At 42.4% G+C, this 19,133-nt stretch overlaps 1 protein-coding gene across 2 annotated transcripts; it reads right to left on the reverse strand.

Annotated features, from left to right (window-relative positions):
• Positions 1-857: 857 nt before the first annotated feature.
• CD83 (CD83 molecule) lies at positions 858-18,811 on the reverse strand. 2 transcript variants are annotated; one of them, XM_039857599.1, is made up of 5 exons: positions 18,647-18,811; positions 18,412-18,527; positions 6,218-6,437; positions 3,826-3,932; positions 858-2,466 (listed from the first exon to the last, which is right to left on the reverse strand). In XM_039857599.1, the coding sequence occupies exons 1-5, from the start codon at positions 18,681-18,683 to the stop codon at positions 2,341-2,343; spliced, it is 606 nt and encodes a 201-aa protein (XP_039713533.1). In that variant the 5' UTR covers positions 18,684-18,811; the 3' UTR covers positions 858-2,340. The 2 variants fall into 2 exon arrangements, with proteins under 2 accessions (XP_039713533.1, XP_039713532.1); XM_039857598.1 differs by having other exon boundaries at positions 858-2,469; positions 18,647-18,806.
• Between the last annotated feature and the right edge of the window lie 322 nt (positions 18,812-19,133).

A 19,133-nucleotide genomic window follows, 5' to 3' on the forward strand; every position in this document is an offset into this window, starting at 1 on the left:
TGGCCATGAAGCAGAAGCATTTAGATTCATTGTGGATTAGTCCTCTGAAAGCAACATGACTCCCTTACCAAGTCAATTTGTTCCTTTTCACCAAGCCACTTTGTCATAGACTCATGGTCACTGTCACTTTCTCTGCTGCCTTTTTCTTCTTTCTTGCTCCAATGTTGAATGAATGCTTACCATTTGCCAGACAGTGGGTTAAGCTCTTAGATATACTATCTTATTTAATCTTCCCAACAAACCTACTAGGCAGGTATTATTCTTATTCTAAAGATCCACCAACTGATGCTTGAAGAGGTAAGTCTCCTGCCCAAAGTGGTAAAATTTCAAAGGTAAACGCTATCCTCAGCACTTTTGGTAAGACATTAGAAAATAGTTGATACCACTGAAATCTATAGCTCTTATAGACATTTTATGGGCATTCATCTTTATGAAGAGCCATTTTCCAAAGTAGATTCACCTGTAATGCTTTTATAACTATTTCGACCACTTGTACTAAGTTGTTCTTCCATTCTGGGGATAATGAACTTGAGAATTTTGAGTGAAACCCCATGAATCCCAGGTACAGAGCCCCTGATTTTACAAGCCCTTCTGAAATAGAAACCCTCCTTCTCTTCATCCCTCCCACCTGCGGTCATGTATGTGGTCAAGCTGATGACGTACGGCCTGTAGCAATGCAAGGCGAGGGTGGATTCAGAAGCACCTTTGGGAAGAAGGTGGTGCCGTTTAATAGAGATCTACCCGTCATAAATGTCCTCCCTCTCAGAGGAGGCATTCACCTTGGGTTTGGGCTACAGACACCCTCACATGCATCCCAAAGTCTTATATGTAGTTTTAAATATAAAAAAGAATAAACATTCCCCCTTCACATGCATACATTTAATAATAGGAAAGCCATGACAAAGAGGCAAAATCCCTAAATCAATCTGGCATTCCTTGTACTCTCTAATATTAGTGTGGGCCATGCACACAGCACTAAAGGGGTAAAATCTCCTTCAAAAACAAGGAGGGAAAGGGCCAAACTTGATTAGCGAAACACAATTGCCAAAATGTTAATGTAACATTTATGAACTCCTTCGTCCCCACGTCCCAGCAACTCCTTAGTGTGCAGGTCTTGGAGTACTTTGGGCTGGTGCTTCAAGAACAGACCATTGAACTGGCTTCCTCATTTCCCCAAAGGAATTCAGACAGAAGACTGGGAAAGTCTCTTTTGTAGATTTTTTGTTGTTGTTTGGAATGATGGAAAACATGAAAAGTAAAAGTCATTCTCTTTTGCCCAGAAACCACTGTAATAATAAGGGTAATGACTCAACGGAGTTTCAAACTTGTATAGTGCTTTATACTTTTTCAGAACCTTTTCACACACATTATTTCAATAAATTCCTACAACAACCTTTTGGCTTATAACTGAGAAAGCGGAAACCATAGGATCTGGCCCAAGATCATGCAACTTCGTAGTGGGACAACTGGAACTAGAACCCAGATTGCACAATTGGTCCAGCATTTCCATCAGGTCACTAAAAAGCTCTCTATCCTGTTGTCATCCTCTCGACATCTTCTAACTCCCTCTATTCAGGTTGCTTGTCAGTTAGCGATGATATCTAACTGTAGATATAGATTTCAAAAAGTGAAAAAGCACAAATTCTTTGACAAGCATATATGGAGATATAAAAATAAATGTGGCATTCTTCTTTATTGCTTCTTTATAGATGTCTTTCCCAGATGAAAAGGCCTGTTGGGGAAGAGTTCATCGACCTACTATTTCTATGTACACATAATACTCCTTAGTTATAGTACACCCTTCGCACCAGGAAATTATTTGCTAAATATTTCCCACTGTCTCACAGCTTGGCCTGTCAATTTCTCCCAGACATGAAACATCTGGGCTAGTACAGGAAAACACAACAAATTCAAAGAGATGTTTCCCAGATGTGGAAGAAGACAGCTGTCCTCAAGAGTCTGTCACAGGGCCAGTTCTGGAAATTCATATTTCCCAAGACCTTTGTCCAACTGCATCTCACCATAGCTTTTATATGACTGAAAGAATTTTGAGGAGGTTGACCAGATAGCTGAACAAAATACTGAGAAGGCAGCAGTGAAGAAACAGCATCACGGAGCACCCTGCAGGTGGCCCCATGCTGTGTGGCCATGCAATGGTTTTCAAAGTCCTGCTTGCAAAAAGTGGTTTGGGATCCACTTTCAGATATTTCAGTCAGATGAAGGACTTCACAGGAATGCTGGCATCTTTGATGTGGGACGCATTCTTTTCTAGTCCTGTGTGACATATAGGTCCATCACTGAGCCTTTGACTTTCGGAAAAACAACCTGCAGAAATCCTGCTCATACCAGTTCTGTCTTGTGAAGAGTCACTGGCTCCAAATGCTTGTTTGGGGAGGTGACTGGGAGAAAAACTCGTTCCATGCCAGGTTTAGAAAACTCTTGAAAAATACTCTGTTGTCGTGCAAACTTCTGAAAAATAAAAGAGATAAGTTGAGAAGTGAATAACTGGAAAAATGCTTCAGTTGTCACCTCGATTTGAACTCCATTCACTTAGAGGTACCTGGACATCTTATTCTGAAATCCGTCGTTATACTGACTACCTTACTCACTCTACAGTGGGCTTATACTCTTTCACTGGTATCCCTAAACTCTGACCAGGAGATGCTCTGATTACAAGCTGGGGCCATTTCAAGCCCCTACTGTTAGTTATCTGTATGGAAAAAATCAGTGCCCATAGAAAGAGGAATTTGCCAACAAGAAACTAAAGGCACTCATTTTTTAAATTTACTGCCCACTAATTCAAATTATCCTATGTGCAAATAACTCAAAGGACCAAAGTATAAGCTCCTTGATGGTAGGGATTATGTCTCATACCCTTTTATATCCCCTGCAATGCCTAACTTAGTGCTTTGTACACAGTAGGTGTTCACTAGAGACTTTTGATTGACTGATGCCTAAAAGAGCAGCCAGAGAGATGAGTACATAACCAGAGAGGCAACTAAGAGAATAAAAAGACTCAGTAAACAATGAGAAAGAGCCCCGGCATTGCTCCTCGATGAGATCTGTCTTGGTTGCTAAGTCGCCAACTCCTCTTGATAATGTTGAGACATGTGGGACAGATCACTTCCTAGTGTGTCAGGCCCAGAGCTGATCCTGCTCTCTCACAACTTCAGTCAACCCAGGTGAGCAGCCTGCAGAGGGAGGCTCAGGGTCTTTAAGCTGGAGTCTGCTACCAATATCTCCAGGGCACGTCGAGGACCTCCAAGCACTGGCCCGCTTCCCTTTACCCTAGGACACTCCCTGTGTACCTCGCTGTATTGGAATCTCAGGGTTAATCCTCAAGAAGTGGGTGGAAGTAACAAAATATAAGGCGAGAACCCCTAAAAACAAACAGTTCAAGGGCAGGTGAAGGAGACTGGTCTATCATGGGGTGGCTGAGCTGCTCACTCGCCTTATAGGAAGAACGTCGCCTATGCCCGGGATGGTGGATAGTGAGTGTTGCACTTTTTACCACTGTAACTACAAGGCCCTATGGTGCTTTAGTAGGATCCTTTGACATTTCTTAAACTTCTTTCCCATATCTTACTTCATTTTCTCTTCACAGGGCTCTGTGCAGAGCCACAAGACAAAACACACACACACGCACACACACACACAAGCTGGGAGCTTGATGTAATGATTCTTACAGTCTGGGAGCCTCAATAAGTCCAGGGCTCAGAGAATATCTCTTCCTATAATTAAATGATTCCCACTACCTACAAAACATTTGGACCGGTGCCCCAGGTGATCTTTTAATAATAATAAATGTTTTAAAAAAGTACTTACAAAAGTGAAAATGATGAGTGTTAAGTAGAAAACCACCAAAACCAACAGCAGTGCAATCTCAGCTTTGTATTTCTTAAAAGTCTTTTCTTTGAGTTCCTTGGGGCATCCTTAAAAAAATAAATAAACAATAAGTAAAATACGAAGACATTTAACGGGACTTTCTACCATAATACAAAAGCTAAGAATGCCTTGTTGCTGCTTTTGAAGTCCCCCTCGTCTCCCCTTCCTGCCTTCATATCGGTGCCGTCAGAGAACAGCAGCGACGACCTTAGTGACAGTGACAGCTACAGCTGGCGGTCACTCTTGCTTTGTAGCCAGCTGTGTGTGATAAGATTGGCATGCAGCATTTCACTGACTCTTCCAAGGCAGGTCAGATTATACCCATTTTACAGATGAAGGAGTTGAGGCTCAGAGAGGCTGAGGGACTAAGGTGGGTAGCAGAGCCAGGAGTCTGGTCCAGACTTATCCAGCTGCCCATCTGCTTCCATTTCAGATGTCCGGCATCTCCCGACTTTTATTTTGTCTTTGCCATTTGTTAATCCATATATAACCTAACTTCATCGGTGTTGTGTGGAATGCTAGGTGTCCTCATATCTGGGGATCGCAGGACTATGAACTGAGGCAGGAAAGCTGTTTAGCTATAGCCGAATAAGTAGACACACTTTTGTAGAATGGTTAAAGCTCCTCCACCAAGGCTGACAGCAAGAGTGGGATATGGAACAGCTCCCTGAGAGGTTGTTAGAGACTGTGGTTGCCGCACTCTGGGGGGCAAATGCAGGAAGAGCGAGGCCTTTGGCCCAGGAGGGAACATGGCAGAGACAGCCTCTCCCCACTTAGACACGACATCCAGTGTGCTGTCGGGGAAGCAAGGTTGCTGACAGAGTCTGCTTGAAGGCCAGGCAGGAGCAAGTGACCAGGGGGCTCCTCCCCAGGACCATAGATGGGCCTCAAGAGAGCTGTCGGCCCCCAAAACTGAACTTAAAGGTTCATGCAAAAGTCTAGATAGATTCTCACAGGAGTCTGTGACTCAAAAAAAGAAAATTTGAGAGCTATCACCCTAATGGTTTCTAACGTTTATGGAGCACTCAGTCTACCCCAGGCACCGCACTAACCATTTTAGTGCAGTATCTCGTTTAAGCTTCACAACAAGCTGCAGTCGTAAAAACTATTATCCCCATTTTAGAGATGAGAGAACTGAGGCTTAGAGTCAGTCAGAGATTTGTCCAAGGTCACACACTAACAGACAGCGCAGCTAAGATCTAAAACAGACAGCGCAGCTAATATCTAAGATCTAAACTAGAGTCCGACCACTTCACTTCTGGGCAATGTGTAGGCCTTTAATGAGGAAAGAAAAGAAAATCAGCTTTCTCTTGTACATCCTTTCCGCTCTTCCCTGCTAGGTTGCTCTCATTTCTCATTTATGTGAATAAAATTCACTGAGGGCCTACTGTGTGGCCAGGATACATCAGAGAACAAAGCAGAGCATGTAGCATGTCAGGTGTAGTAAGTTTTACGAAGACAAAGCAGAATAAAGGGCTAGACACTAAGAAGAGAATAAGGGGTGTACGTGTATTTGTGCGTGTTTAACAGTGAAGCAAATCCAACACTCTTCCCTAAACAGTGATTGTGTTCTTGTGAATATAAGAGTATTATCTCGGGTCAAATTCCCTTTAGATACCCAATAGGAGAAAGTAGCTATTGTACAAAATCAGGGACTCTATGACGATAGCATGTTTGTCATTTCAAGCCTCAGCCACTAACAGGAACTGGGCAAAAGTCAAATGCAAGGCATATTTTAAGCTACGTAAAAAAAGTTGTGAAAAAAAAGTAAGGAAATAATCCTTGTCTTGACATTCGGTATTACCGCATAGAGCAAAAACATGTATTCCGTCACTGGAATATTATTTTCTTGCTGTACTCTTTCTTTGGCCTGAGTTGAGGTATTGAGAAATTGAATCACTGTAAAGTGAGAAGGAAGTGCTGTTCTCATGTTAAAAAAAAGTGGAACATGAAGCAATCCCTTCGGCCAGGTTGGAAGGCTCCAATAAGCAGTTATATGGTGTTTGGGCACCAGGCAATTTCTCCATCGCCCCACAATTAGACTTGGATATAATTTGCTCCAAAGTGCTCTTACATGATAAACAACAGACAGATTAGCTGTTTGGCTACATTTGGCATCCGCCCTAGTCAGATTGGGATAGATCTGTCCTTATTAAAAAAGAAAAAAAAAAAAAAAAAAGTTATGACTTTCTCGCAGTAGAATTTAGCTTTTAGCCACAGATGCGACCCTAAGCTTCTGAGTTAGGTTCCAACTGAGAGAGTCGATTTTAGGACCTACAGAAAGCACACACACATTTTGCAAGAAGAAAACAAGCGTGACAGTTCACCTCACCTGTCACTTTCAAGATGACTGTGCCACTTTGGTTTCTCTGCCCTTCCTGTCCCTCCAGAGTACATCTGTATGTCCCCGAGCTGCAGCTGGTAGTGTTTGGGATCTTCAGGGAATACAGCCTTTCCCCAGGGTCCTCAAAAGAGCCCTTCTGCTCCTTTTGATGATAGTTCTGCAAATCTTCCTGAGGCATCTCTATCCTCTTTTCACCACCCTCTGTAAGCTGTTAAAAAAAAAAAAAAAAAAAAGGAATCACATTGCATCATGCCCTACTGACAGACCTGCAAGCCATGGGCCTCCACACCCAGGTGCTACCTCTTGTTTTTATGAAATCCATCCTCAATAATTTTTTAAAAACAAGATATTGTGTGGATGTGTGATGAGAGAATCTAAGAAAATTCTTTAGGCTACACATATTTTTGAAATAAAATCAGGATTGCGTTTTATAATTCTTCGTATCCCATCTTCGACCTTACATAAAGGAGAGATCCTGTTGATGCTAATGATGTGCTGACGATGATGATGTGAAGTATGAATCACTGTGAATCAAATTTTGTTGCTGGTTGTTCTATATTAAATGTTCTCTTGTTTTCTTCAGATATCAACTCGCCCATTCACTGATTCTTAGTTTTGTATCCCAGCCTTTATTTGGCAACATTCCTAAATCTACTAAGATCATTGCCAGACAACTCAGTGAAAAACACAGAGATGTTCTTCAAAGACCGCGTATGTGTGTGGTCATCTGTGATGCTGCAGGATGTACCACACTTACTCTCTCTACCAAGGCAGGAAGACAGGTGACGACAGTGCCACGTGGAGAATTTATGTGCCAGATTGTTTGGTAGTCAAGATACACATGAAAGGACAGTAACAGCTTAAATCATTGTACCCTGGACGAACCAGCCTGACTGGGGTAGATGCAAAATTTAGCCAAACTAATCTGGCTGGTTTTCTTTCTCCCTAATTATCTATGTGATTCGTGCTGGGGTTTTTGCATCATCTCCTACTTCAAAGATTAGGCACACACCACTTTTACCATCAATTCTCTTTTCCCCCAGATATATCTTCAATTTGCCTAATTAACTTGCCCGCTGACCCTCTACTGAAATGTTTTAAAGCTTTTAAAACTGTTTTTACACAAACGGTAAGGCAAATTACTTTTTTCACTATTCATGGGCAGCCCCTAGGCCTCTGCCAGGTGGCTGGGGACCAGCAGGGAGCCTGGACTTCAGTGGCATTCCTTTCCTATTCTGCTTATTGTCCTTCCAATTCCATCTCCTGTCCCTCCCTGTCCACCTTGGGGAAAAGAGAGCATGAGTAGGCTTCACCGCTGCTGTCTTTGCCGGTACCTGCCAATGTTTCATCTGCTGTTCTGGGAGCACCCTGCGACTCCTCTCCTCCTTCTCAAAAGGGAACCAATGCAGGGAAATAAATAACCAAGGAATTGGGAACACTCAGTGAGGCAGAGGCAGCTCAGGAAAAAAAAATACACATATGCGTGCAAACACACACACACACACACACACACACACACACACACACACACACATATACCCTCAATGGTTGGTTTCTGCTTAATTAATTAAGATAGGGAACACACCACGAGGTCATCAGAAAGCTCAGGTCCAGCTTCCACAGCCTTCCATTCATGTTAGCATTCCTGTGGAGTGGGCTACAGAGACATCTGGTGGCAGATTTATAGCTCCTGCAAGAAGCCCAGCACCACCATACACTGCTAGCACGGGGCTGCTAGGACTAATAAATGGCTTTCCTCAGACCGTCAGAGAGAGAGAGAGAGAGAGAGAAAGAGAGAGAGAGAAGAGAAGAGAAAGAAAGAAAGAAAGGAAAAGAAAGCAGGCGTGGCAAGGAACCTTAGAAAAAAACTAAAGACATCCAACAGTGGATTTTAGAACACGTCTAATGTTGCCCAAATGTTCCCTTCTCAAGACTAATTAAACCACAAACCTCTTCATGTGCTCTTCATGAAGGCCTCTTCATGTGCTCTCACCTCTCCCCTCCCTATCCGTTGCCTGCAGAAGTGCTCCCTCCTACCGGAGCTTTATATGAGCCAAGGGCCCAAGACCATCCAGGGCCAACCTGTTCCAATATCTCCCACCCCCACCCACAAGGCCATTTGAACTAATCGATTCTGCCTAGACTCAGCAGTCTCCATGGCGATGTCTTTTCTGAATTAACTCACGTTTCTTTCTAATAGGTTTCACTGGAACTCTGTTTTGATAGAAATCCTTGCATCTGAAGACATGGACACTCAGATGCAACAGTCATTTTGAAATGATCCGCCTCTGGTTTCCTCCTTGGGGGCCTCCTCTCCCATCCAATGACTCCTCCCTCAGCTCAGAAAGGCCTGTCTGAAAGTCAAGATCCTCTGGAGCTGGAGGAAACATAAACTACTATGCTTATTTACATAAAGTGGGCCCCATTATCATGCTGGCTGCTGGGAACCTCTGGAGCAAGTATGTGCCCATGTTCAGAAATGGCGGCCAGTTGCCTTCTGCCTATTTGCAGAAGAGAATTCATTTTGAAAATCAGCAGCAACAACAACAAAAAGTAGTTTACGTGATGGTCAGATTTCCATGGGCCTCTAGCAAGACCTCCAGCGGGCCTTTAGTTATGTTCAAATGGCAAAACAAAATCAGAGTGAGATCATGAGAAGAATAGAAAGAAACAGGGGAAAGGCAGAACACAGAACCCAAAAGCAATGTACAAAATGTTGACGTCCTGAGCCTCCACAGCCACCAAAGGGATCATGAAAATTATTTCATCGCTCATGGGATCATCTTCCCATGGTCCCTCCCTGAGTCCTCCTGAAAGACCCAGAGAAGTAGGAAAACTACTAGCTTAACCTGGGAACTATTGCCACAGTAAAACTACTAGCTTAACCTGGGAACTATTGCCACAGAAAACTACTAGCTTAACCTGGGAACTATTGCCACAGTAATAAACAGCTCTCTTTGCCTGATAACTCTCTATAGCAAAAGAAACATGCAAATTCACACTACGCACCTGGAAATACTTCATAACCCTTCCTTTGGCTTCAAGCTCTAGGTATAGACAATGCCTAGTCCCCTTTCATTTTGTTATTTTAAAATATACCTTCTCCCACGACTCCATCTGGGGAATCTGGGATTTGCCTACAGCTGCAAAAATAATTGTAGTTTTTATGTTAATGTTGCATGCTGCAAATGGGAGTGAGGCACTAGCAGTACCAACAGACTTTTATGCGAAAGTTCAAATCATTATCTTCTGCTCTGTGGCCAAGCAGCTATCACTGTGCAGGATCAGGTGAGTTCGCTATGGCAGAAGCAGCACTGTTCAAGGACCAAAGGAGAATTTCAGCTGGAGGAAAATGGAGCAACAGCAAATGGGCCATCCTCAACTTTGCTTTGTTTTATGAGTACTTATAAACCTTTCAGTTGGTGCAAAATCAACCATGGGCAAGAATGGCTCTTTAAACATTCCAAATTTAAAAGTGTTTCACTGCCTCTCTACAAAAGCATTTTAGGAAATAGTAATTTGTAACAAAAGGAACTCTCAGATTCATTCACAGCCTAGCATAATTGACAGGAACGATTTAATGCACGTGTTCCAACCTAATATTGTAGTGTGCTAAACGACAACATGATTTGGGCAAATTAATTCCTCAAAAGACTCATCCCAATTATGTTTTAAAAATCCACACTCCCTGCATTAACTCTTATGCTGACAATTCTATCTTGTTGATTGAATTAGAAAAAGGCAAAATATAGGACGTCTCATTTTCAGAAAGCCTACGAACTCAGACTTGTCTCAAGGCCCTCAATTTGACTAAGTAATTTAAATACCATATTCTTTCTCTAAAATGGCAATTTGACCTTAAGAAAACCATGCACCCTTAATTAAAATAAATTTTCTTTAATTTGCCAAATGCTAAATCAATAAAAGTACTAATTTTAAGGGTACGCGAATTAAGTTTTTTTAAATGGATAAATTTGAACAAGAATAAAAGAAATCAAATAAATAATTAAATATGGTTGAAATTGAACCAATATTTCAGTCAAAAACCCTACTGTGGAAAATGATTTTTTCCTAAGTTTACATAATTTTATCCAACTATATGGCAACTAGCTAACCTCCTAGATGACCATATTTGAATATAAGAGGACAACAATTCCATTCCTATGGCAAGGAAACAATTTCAATCACAAACTTGAAATCCAAACTTGCCATACATGAGGTCTGTTAAGTCTGTGATGGGAAACTAAAAGAACAGGAAGAGATTTTTTTGAGGAGCAATGTGTATACACATATGCACGTAAATATTTAATTCAACAACTTGATTAAAATATTTCAAAGCATAGACTTTACGTATTTAAAAGTTGTACTAAATTAATCTGATATATTCCAATAACGATGAACAGCTTTTTTTTTTTACTGCATCCCTCATGCACTAACATTTATGTACCTTGGTTTCTAACTCAATTATAAGTGTCAATGTAATTGTCATTCATCATAAAAACAGCTCTTTATTACGTGCAAAATAGTTTGGCTTGGAGGTTGATGTCATAATGAGGGTAGAATGTATGTACATTAACATCGTTTTTTTCTAAGTGTAGTTTTATTGGAAAAATGATTTTCCACTTTAAAATTTACTGGGTCTAACAGACAGAGTTGGATTTACAACTGTTAACAGAGTCATGAATATGGCAGAGGCAACATAATTAAGAACACAGACTTTGGACCTGGACCCAAACAAACCTCAGCCCATCACAACTAGTTCTGCTCTCAGCCAACTGACTGCACAGCATTCAGGTTTCATTTGCTCCACAGAGATGAGAGGTTAGGCAGGAATTATATCCCACAATGTTGGTGTGAAGGTAACTATGATGATGAAGGTGGACATACAGCATGGTGTCCTAAAAATCTCATTACTCTCTTTTCATAGCCAAGGTTTCATTCAGCATTCTCAATAGTTCCCTGCACAAAGGAAATATTCAAAAAGTATTTGCTGAATGAATAAGTGAATTTTAGAAGCAAGGAGAAAGTTCAGGCCTTGGAATCCAAAGGTCTGAAGTCAAGCCCCAGCTTCTCCATCAGTTAGCTGGTTCACTTTTGGTAAATCATTTCACCTCTGAGTCTCATTTCCTCACCTGGAACTACCTTACTTACTGGGTTATTTTAAGAATCAAATGAGAAAACACATAAAAGTATTTTATCATTGATAATGTTAGTAATAGAAATTTTCGTTAGATGTGATAGTTTTCCACTCCATCCATTCATTCGGTCATTTCTTTACTGCTGATACTCTCAATTGCCTCTCTGGCAGAGTTTTCTAGAAGTTCCAATCTCTGCTCTAGGGAGAAATTCTTTTCCTACTCGCAATGTCTCTAAAATATCCACAGCACTCTGAGTTGCTGAAAGCACCATCACAATGTGTCAAAAAGCCTTTGAAAAAAATGTTAGACCAAAATGCTCATGGCAACCATCCTCCTTCCATTAACCTTGTGGGTCCTGCTGGGCCTGGAAGGTGCACCCTCACAAGCCGCATTCACGCCCGTCACAGTGCACTGCATCCAGTCCTAGAGGAGACACCCTTAATTCAAGTCTGACATCTGTGACCAGATAAACTGGTTCTAACGGATGCATGCCCCAATCAAAGCCACTTAAGTATAATTGGACATTTGTTGAGATAGTAGAAGAGAGGCAAAAGTTTTTCCTTTGTACTTGACCCCGGTTGGATACACAAGTCTGCAGGTATCGGCTACTATCTCACTGCCACATGGAGGCTGATAATAAAACCAACACGAAGGAAGAAGAGTTGGGACATAGAAAGACTCCAACCCCTGAGGCTGTTCATAAACCTTTAAATCTAGCTGTATTTACTTCCCAGAGCTGCCATAACCAAGTACCACAAACTGAGTGGCTTAAAACAACAGAAACTTATTCTCTCACAGTTCTGGATGCCAAAAGTCCAAAATTAAGGTGTTGGCAGGGCCTTTCTCTCTCTGAAGTCTCTAGGGGAGAATCTGTTTTGTATCTCACTCCTAGCTTCTGGTGTTGCTGGAAATGCTCAATATTCCTTTGTTGGTAAGCACATCACTCCAACCTCTGCCTCCGTGTTCTCCTTTTGTGTCTATGTCTGTGTCTTTGTTTTCTCTTTTAAGGACACCTGTCATTGGATTAGGACCCAGCCTAATCAAGTATGACCTTACTTTAACTTGATTATATCTGCAGAAACCCTATTTCCAGATAAGGTCACATTCACAAATACCAAGGATTAGGACAGACATGTCTTTTTGTGGGATACAGTTCAATCCATAGCAACAGCCATAACTGAAGTATAAACTATACATCGGTTTAAAAATTTTTCCATTTCTATTATACAAACCAATATATTCCATTTTATTTAAGCTAGTGTCGATTGAATTACAATCCTTTGGAAATGAAAGAGTCCTAATAGGAACACCTTGCACCACCCCAGAAATAAATGTGGCACATAGAGGATTATCTCCACATGGTTCCAGCCTCCATACCAGTCCTGCTTTGTCCTTTGGGCTCATATGCCTCCCACTCCTCAGGAAATGAGACACCAGGGCCTGATTTGATTCAGAACCATTGCTCTCCAGAATTGACCCAGTGAGGCTGGTCCAAGGCGAATATAAATTGCTTACGAATATAAATTGCTTATAGCAACTAGCATCCTACTTTTCCCATAAGTTTTCCCAATTGGACCCATAATCCTAGACAACTACCAGCTCTTCTGGAATCTATCCCTTCTTGGGAAATTGGTACAAGAACATGCAGTGAACTAGCTGGTGCTCTAGGAAAATACAAGTGACATTAACAAGCCTTGGGCTCTTATGTCTATACCAGCAGTAAATGACACGCACAGGAATTTTACCCAAATATACTCCAGTATAAAAACAAAAATCATAAATATGCTTAGGGAAGCACTTTAGTCTAAGTATGGTTTGAGCTAATGACTGCTGGTAGAAAATCTGGCATCATTACAGGAGTAGCCAAGAAGGGATCATGGAAACAGTTTTAGATGGAGGAACCTTTTTTTTTTTTTTTTAGGTAAATTAATCTCTTTTTAGTTCTGCCCTACATAAAACCTTCCCTTACGTCACTGAGACCTTCTTTTAACTTCCTCTTCTTTGTATAGTGACATAACCAAGTACAGAACTTAGATAATCCAGTCCTCATGTGATTCAGGTTCCCCCTTCTAGTCATGGAAAACACGTGTTTTTATTTTTTTCTATTTAACTCTTAGCTGCCTTCTTCCTCCCTACTCTCTTCCAAGCTGAAAGGTTTTAGCAACTTTGCTCTGTTTCATCATAGTCCAAAAATCTCAGTGATCCACAATTCTCATCTGACTGAAACTTCTATTGCCTGCTCTGAGGCACCTACATTCTCTTGCCTACTCTTTCATAGAACCAGAGACAGGGTGGTGATGAAGAGGGAAAGGAAGGTATATCCCACACATATGTTCAAGTCTTACTAAGTTTATCTGATGGAAGTCTCACTGTAGCGAAGGAAGATTCATCTTCTAGGATAAATCATATTCTGTCCTTCCTCACAAGAAATATGCTTTTCTTTTGATTTGTTTTTCATTATATCATCCTCTTTGTTTAAAAACTTTAAATGGCTCCTTGCTGCCGAAAGGATAAATTTTAACCCCTTATAGTTCCGCGTTCAAGGTTCTTCACAATCTATTCCCAGCCTACTCTCTAACATTATCTCTCAGTCCTCTGCTGTATAATTCTCCCCTCTAAGTCACTAGTTACTAATCGGTTCCCAAAAATGCTTGTGGATTCCTATGTCCAAGCTTTTGCTCAAGATGGTCCTCTGGCAGAAGTTCCATGTTGATCTTGGGATGGCCAATGGCAGGCCCAGGACTTAGCATACATTTGTAACTTAGAAAAACTTACTAAATAATGAAAGTGTAAATACAACAGACATCTGAAAATCAACTTTATGTCTTTCACAGTTTGACCTAAAGTGGAGCCCATAAAAGTGATTTGACCAGGTCAAGTAGTATAAGTGCCGATGGGGATAGTATGACTTTTCTTTAATGCTAACACACACATTGTTTTCTTCTTTTGATGTTTTAGTGCTTCTATTATGTACAAGTTTCCTTTTTCTCCTAAAAACATGTTCTTAAATGTCTCTTACAACAGATGGCATTCTAGAATCAAGGAAATGCAGTGAGTGGTACACACTGGATCCTTCATGGGTCAATCAGGGTCTGTGGCTTTACAGATCACATCTACCCAGACCATTCATCAACTCTGGCCTCTCCAAAGGCATCCTGCTCTCCTTACTGTCCTCTTGCTTTATGGCTCATTATCACACAAGATGGTAGAGACAGAAAATATAACTCTGCTGAATAGGAAATAAACAATGTACATACATGGAAGACAGTTTCATAAAGAACCAAGGACGAGAAATGTCTGTGTGGTGAAGTAGCCTCATACTAGTCATTAACCTGCTCTCCCATGGGTCCCTAGTCCACAGGATAGCCCATGATCTGCCACAGCTGGGCTCTTCTAAATATTATAAACTCCAAGTTTGAGCTATTTCCGAAATCATAGCCTTACTTCTCCTTTCTCCCTTCCTTTAGAAATCATCTTAAAAGAGCACTTGTCTTGTGACGCGTATCTGTCCTCGCCCCCACAGTGTCACCCAGAGATGAACTATATATCCTCTTTCATTATGCATCAGTGTAGATCGTCAGGGCTCCTAGCATGATAAACGATAGTAATACATCTTCCTGATAAATAACCACTCATTGTCATTAGTGGCGAGCATCAACGACACCCAAACATTCCATCCAATGTCATCATCTCCCTCCAAACCTAGTGCAGCTTCATTAAACAGAGTGCGAACACAGCGATGTTTAGTATGAAACACAGAGGTAGCCCTGTAATGAATGGGATTGTGCTAATGCTCTCTTATGCTAGAATCTAAACCAGAGTCACAGCCAGTGGAAGAAGAATGCTGTACCAAAGTCTAAATACCTCCCCAAACAACCACAATCTATTCACCACTTTAAAAGCTAAACTTAATAGATAAACTGTACTCTTTATTTCTTCTTAATCACTCACTTCGCCTTAACAGCTACAATATAGCAGGGGATGAGAGGAGGATCCATCATTGAATCCCAGAGAGGAAGACATCAATCCACAGGAAAGTAAAGTCTGGTTAACAAGAATTGGGTTATCTCTACCCGCTCTTGGCCCCTTCTTTAATCAACCCCCACTCATGTTTGTATTAAGCCCCCTCCAGGCCCCTCTCATTGTACCTTCAAAACAGAGCAAATAAAGTGGACCCTGTTCCTTCCCAACTCACCTTAATGTTACAGACACTAATTGGACACCATCTGCTTTGTTTAAATACTACTAAGGCACATGATAAGAAACACATGGTTTATATGGGTCCTTTTGTTAATCACAATCGGACAGTGGTGGGATGCTCTGTGGTGCTGGAGAACTTAGCGGTAAATGGAATTTTAAATTGTGAGTCATTATAACTGTAATTCTGATATGCAGAAGGCCCACAAGAATGTGATTCAGTCTGGCAGATGATGAAAACCCATACTCCAAGGGACTCTCTGCTTTACTTGTCTGCACGCAACCCACGACCGTGTAAAGAGGTTTTATAAACCACACCAGTGATGATGCAGGGAGGCGATGTGAGTTAGGCTGGCTGTGGTCACCAGGTTTAAATTCCTCATTTTACAGCTACCTCTCTACTTCATTGAAATATTTTATAAGAAAGTTATGGGGCGTGGAGGGGGCAAGTGACAAGATACTTAATCCTCTGTAAAATGAAGTATTTCACCACTGGCCTTATTTCCAGAACACTCTATCCATTTGTTGTACAAGCACAATCGATGCAAAAGTATAATTACTCAGTTGGAAAATGTATATCTACAGCATATGCTGAGGCCCATTAAAAAGTACTTGAAGGAACAATGAGTATAATTTTTGAGGTATCTGATAAGTTTATTGGCATAGCATAGTTCTCCTATCCACCACTACTCAATTGCAGTTTACATATTAAAAAAAAACCCAAAACTATAATTTTTCAATAACTCTATTCTACAGACAGAAAAAGAGACAATGCCAAGAGACTGTTGTCTTTTTTTTTTTTTAACAGAGAGTTCAGAGACCTTCAGGGTAAATCATGCAAGAACCATGTTCAATAAACAAGCGCATACATTATAGAGTTACATCATCAGCTGACATCCAAGGAGAAGCCAAAGGTTAATTGCTATGGTTTACTGTATCATTCAAAATGACCTTGTGCAAGAAGATTTAACTTGACAACTGTTTGAACTTTACAGTCTGACATTTCATCTACTTGTTTCATAAGTACTTTTTAATTACTCCTCTGGGGATATTAATATTATTCTCTTTTTTAAATTACTCTCTGGAAGGAATAGTGGTTTCATGTTTTCTCCTTCTTTAAGATAACTAATTCCCTGCCTGGCTAGCTCCGGGCAGGGAATTAGTTATCTTAAAGACTATTTAAGATTTTCATTTCTTTACCTTAAGTAGTTCAGGGAGAAAACAAATATCGAGATAGACCTCTAAGAATCAAACTGCTTGGTTCAAATCTCGACTCCACCATTTAGCCAGCTGTGTAACAGTGAGTGGATTATTTCAGTCCCTAAGGCTCAGTTTCCTCATCTGTAAGGTAGGAATAATAATAGTACAGCTCTCTTAGAAGATCCACTAGAAGGATTGAAACAGCTAATGTATACAAATAGTTACCTCAGCACTTGGCAGACAGTGAGCATTCAAATATTATTGGTTTTACAATATTTTTGTTTAAATACTATTGTTTTTACGATGAGGAAAATTTTGGAAATGTTGTGTTCTCTGATCCCACAGTGAATAAGATGTAAATGAAGTAGGAATCCTAACAAACCTACTTTCATACACAACACCATGTCCTGAGGCCACAGCACCATTTCCACACTGCCTGCCTGAATTCACTGAGCACCTTTGCAATTAAAGGGGCAAACACTGGGTCCTATTCAGAATACACAAAAGCACTGGCACAGCACTGTCTCCAAGAAACTACAATCCGATTAGGAGATCACACACACACACACACACAGAGAGAGAGAGAGAGAGGCAGAGAGAGACAGAGACAGAGAAAGACAGAGACAGAGAGAGACAGAGAGAAAGGTAACTAATTGTCCTATGCTATCTTGTTAAATGGCCAGACACATATGCAGATTCTTAGAGCATCTTTTATGGCCAGCAGAAGAGAACCCTGCATTTGCTACAAATGCACAGAGATTTGCTCCAAAGTAAGACAGCATATCAGTGAGAGCCACAGTGTAAGTCTGGAATATCATACTCATTTGGTTTAAACTGATGCTGTTGTGGCAGTAACCTCATTAAAGGAGGTGAACAAAGTACCAGCGACAGCAAACGGTGGCAGCTTGGCCTTGCGATGCCACCAGAACCGCAATCTTAGAATGTGAAAATGTTCCATGTGAGAGGAAACCTTAAAAAAGCCTCAATGAGGCTCAATCTTCTCCCAGTAGGGACAATGATGTTGTTATTAACATGTGGACACGCATATGCACTCTCACAGATGTCCTTCTTGCTGGACCTCTCAGGACTGTCAGAGGCCAGCGCAGAAAGCATAAAGAAGGAGCCAAGAGTATCCCAGAAAGGGGATGACTGACATAACTACCACCCAAGAAGCAAGCCGAAATTGTGTCTTTTTCTCAGTCCTTCCTTTCAAATTGTCCATCACCACCACCCCCACCGCCAAATTGATGGGCATCACAGTCACAAAATACCCCAAATCAGAAATCCTCCTGTCTAGTGTCTGAATCTGCCCTAGCTGCTTTTTCCCTGGCTTGCTGGCCACAACCACAGGTGGCCTCCAGAATTCACCCACAGAGGTTCTCTGCCCTTCCAAAACGTCTTATATGGGTCATTCACCTCCGGCAACCTTTAACGGCAGGAGGTTAAAGGTTGAGGTTCTCGGGAACAAATCTAAGTCTGCCGTGTACCTATCTGGATGCGCACACGGTAGGGGCGAGGGTGAGGGAGGAGTGTTGGAAGACTGGTTACTTGGAGTTCAGCTGCTAGAGACGCCACATAAGGTCGCCAGCCGAAGTCAGGCGATTCCCGCTGCCTCTAATTGAGCCGACCAAACCCCAGCTCGCTTACCTTGGCCCAGGAGACCGTGTAGGAGACCCGCGGGTTCCGGGGTGCGGTACATGGCAAGTCCACATCCTCTGAACAAGCCACCTTCACTTCCCGCGTTGCGGGCGCCAGGCTGCAGGCTGCGAGAGGGAGAGAAACAGCGGCGTGAGCAAGCGAGGAAAGGGAGTGTCAGCAGGAAGACGGGGGTAGGGGGCATCTGGGAGGGAGGCAGGGGGCGACAGAGGATCTCGGGCCCTACCGCAGCTCAGGAGCAGGAGCTGGAGGCCGCGCGACATGGCTGGAGGCTGCCGGCCTGTGGCGCGCTGGCGCGGCGCAGCGCTCTTGTACCCGCGCGCACAGGGACTTCCCCGGGCGCCGGCCCAGGGGAATCCCTGGCTCGCGGCGAAAGCAGGCGGTGCGCCCTCCCGGAGCCAGCCGCTGCGGGGCGTCCCCGTCCGGGCCCCCGGCACCCGCCCCGTTCCGCCCCCGCCCACATGCGTCCACGCCCCAGCGCGTCGCTGAGGCTACCTGGCAGCAGCGACAACAATTTCCGCGTAACGCCGCGCTTGGGCTTTGCAAACCGCGCTCGCACGCGTGACACGGTCCCGCTGACCCGCACAACAAAGCCAGGAGCGAGGCCAGATACAGAGAGGTTGAGCAGTTTCCCCGTCACCTAGCCTGTCCGCGGTGACGTCACTTGTGAACCCAGGTCCTCAGTCGGTCCAGATTCTGATATAAAAACTCAT

This window comes from Pteropus medius, unplaced genomic scaffold (assembly GCF_902729225.1).
Source record: "Pteropus medius unplaced genomic scaffold, Ma_sr-lr_union100, whole genome shotgun sequence".
Lineage (NCBI taxonomy): Eukaryota > Metazoa > Chordata > Mammalia > Chiroptera > Pteropodidae > Pteropus > Pteropus medius.

Bases quoted from the DNA above. Each gene is read 5' to 3' on its own strand.
- CD83 (XM_039857598.1), bottom strand. From the start codon at position 18,683: ATGTCGCGCGGCCTCCAGCTCCTGCTCCTGAGCTGCG. The intron at 3,933-6,217 runs GTGAGGTGAACT...TATTTTTTTAAG, and splicing joins AGTCATCTTGAAAGTGACAG to GATGCCCCAAGGAACTCAAA. The intron at 2,470-3,825 runs GTAAGTACTTTT...TTTATTTTTCAG, and splicing joins CACTCATCATTTTCACTTTT to AAGTTTGCACGACAACAGAG.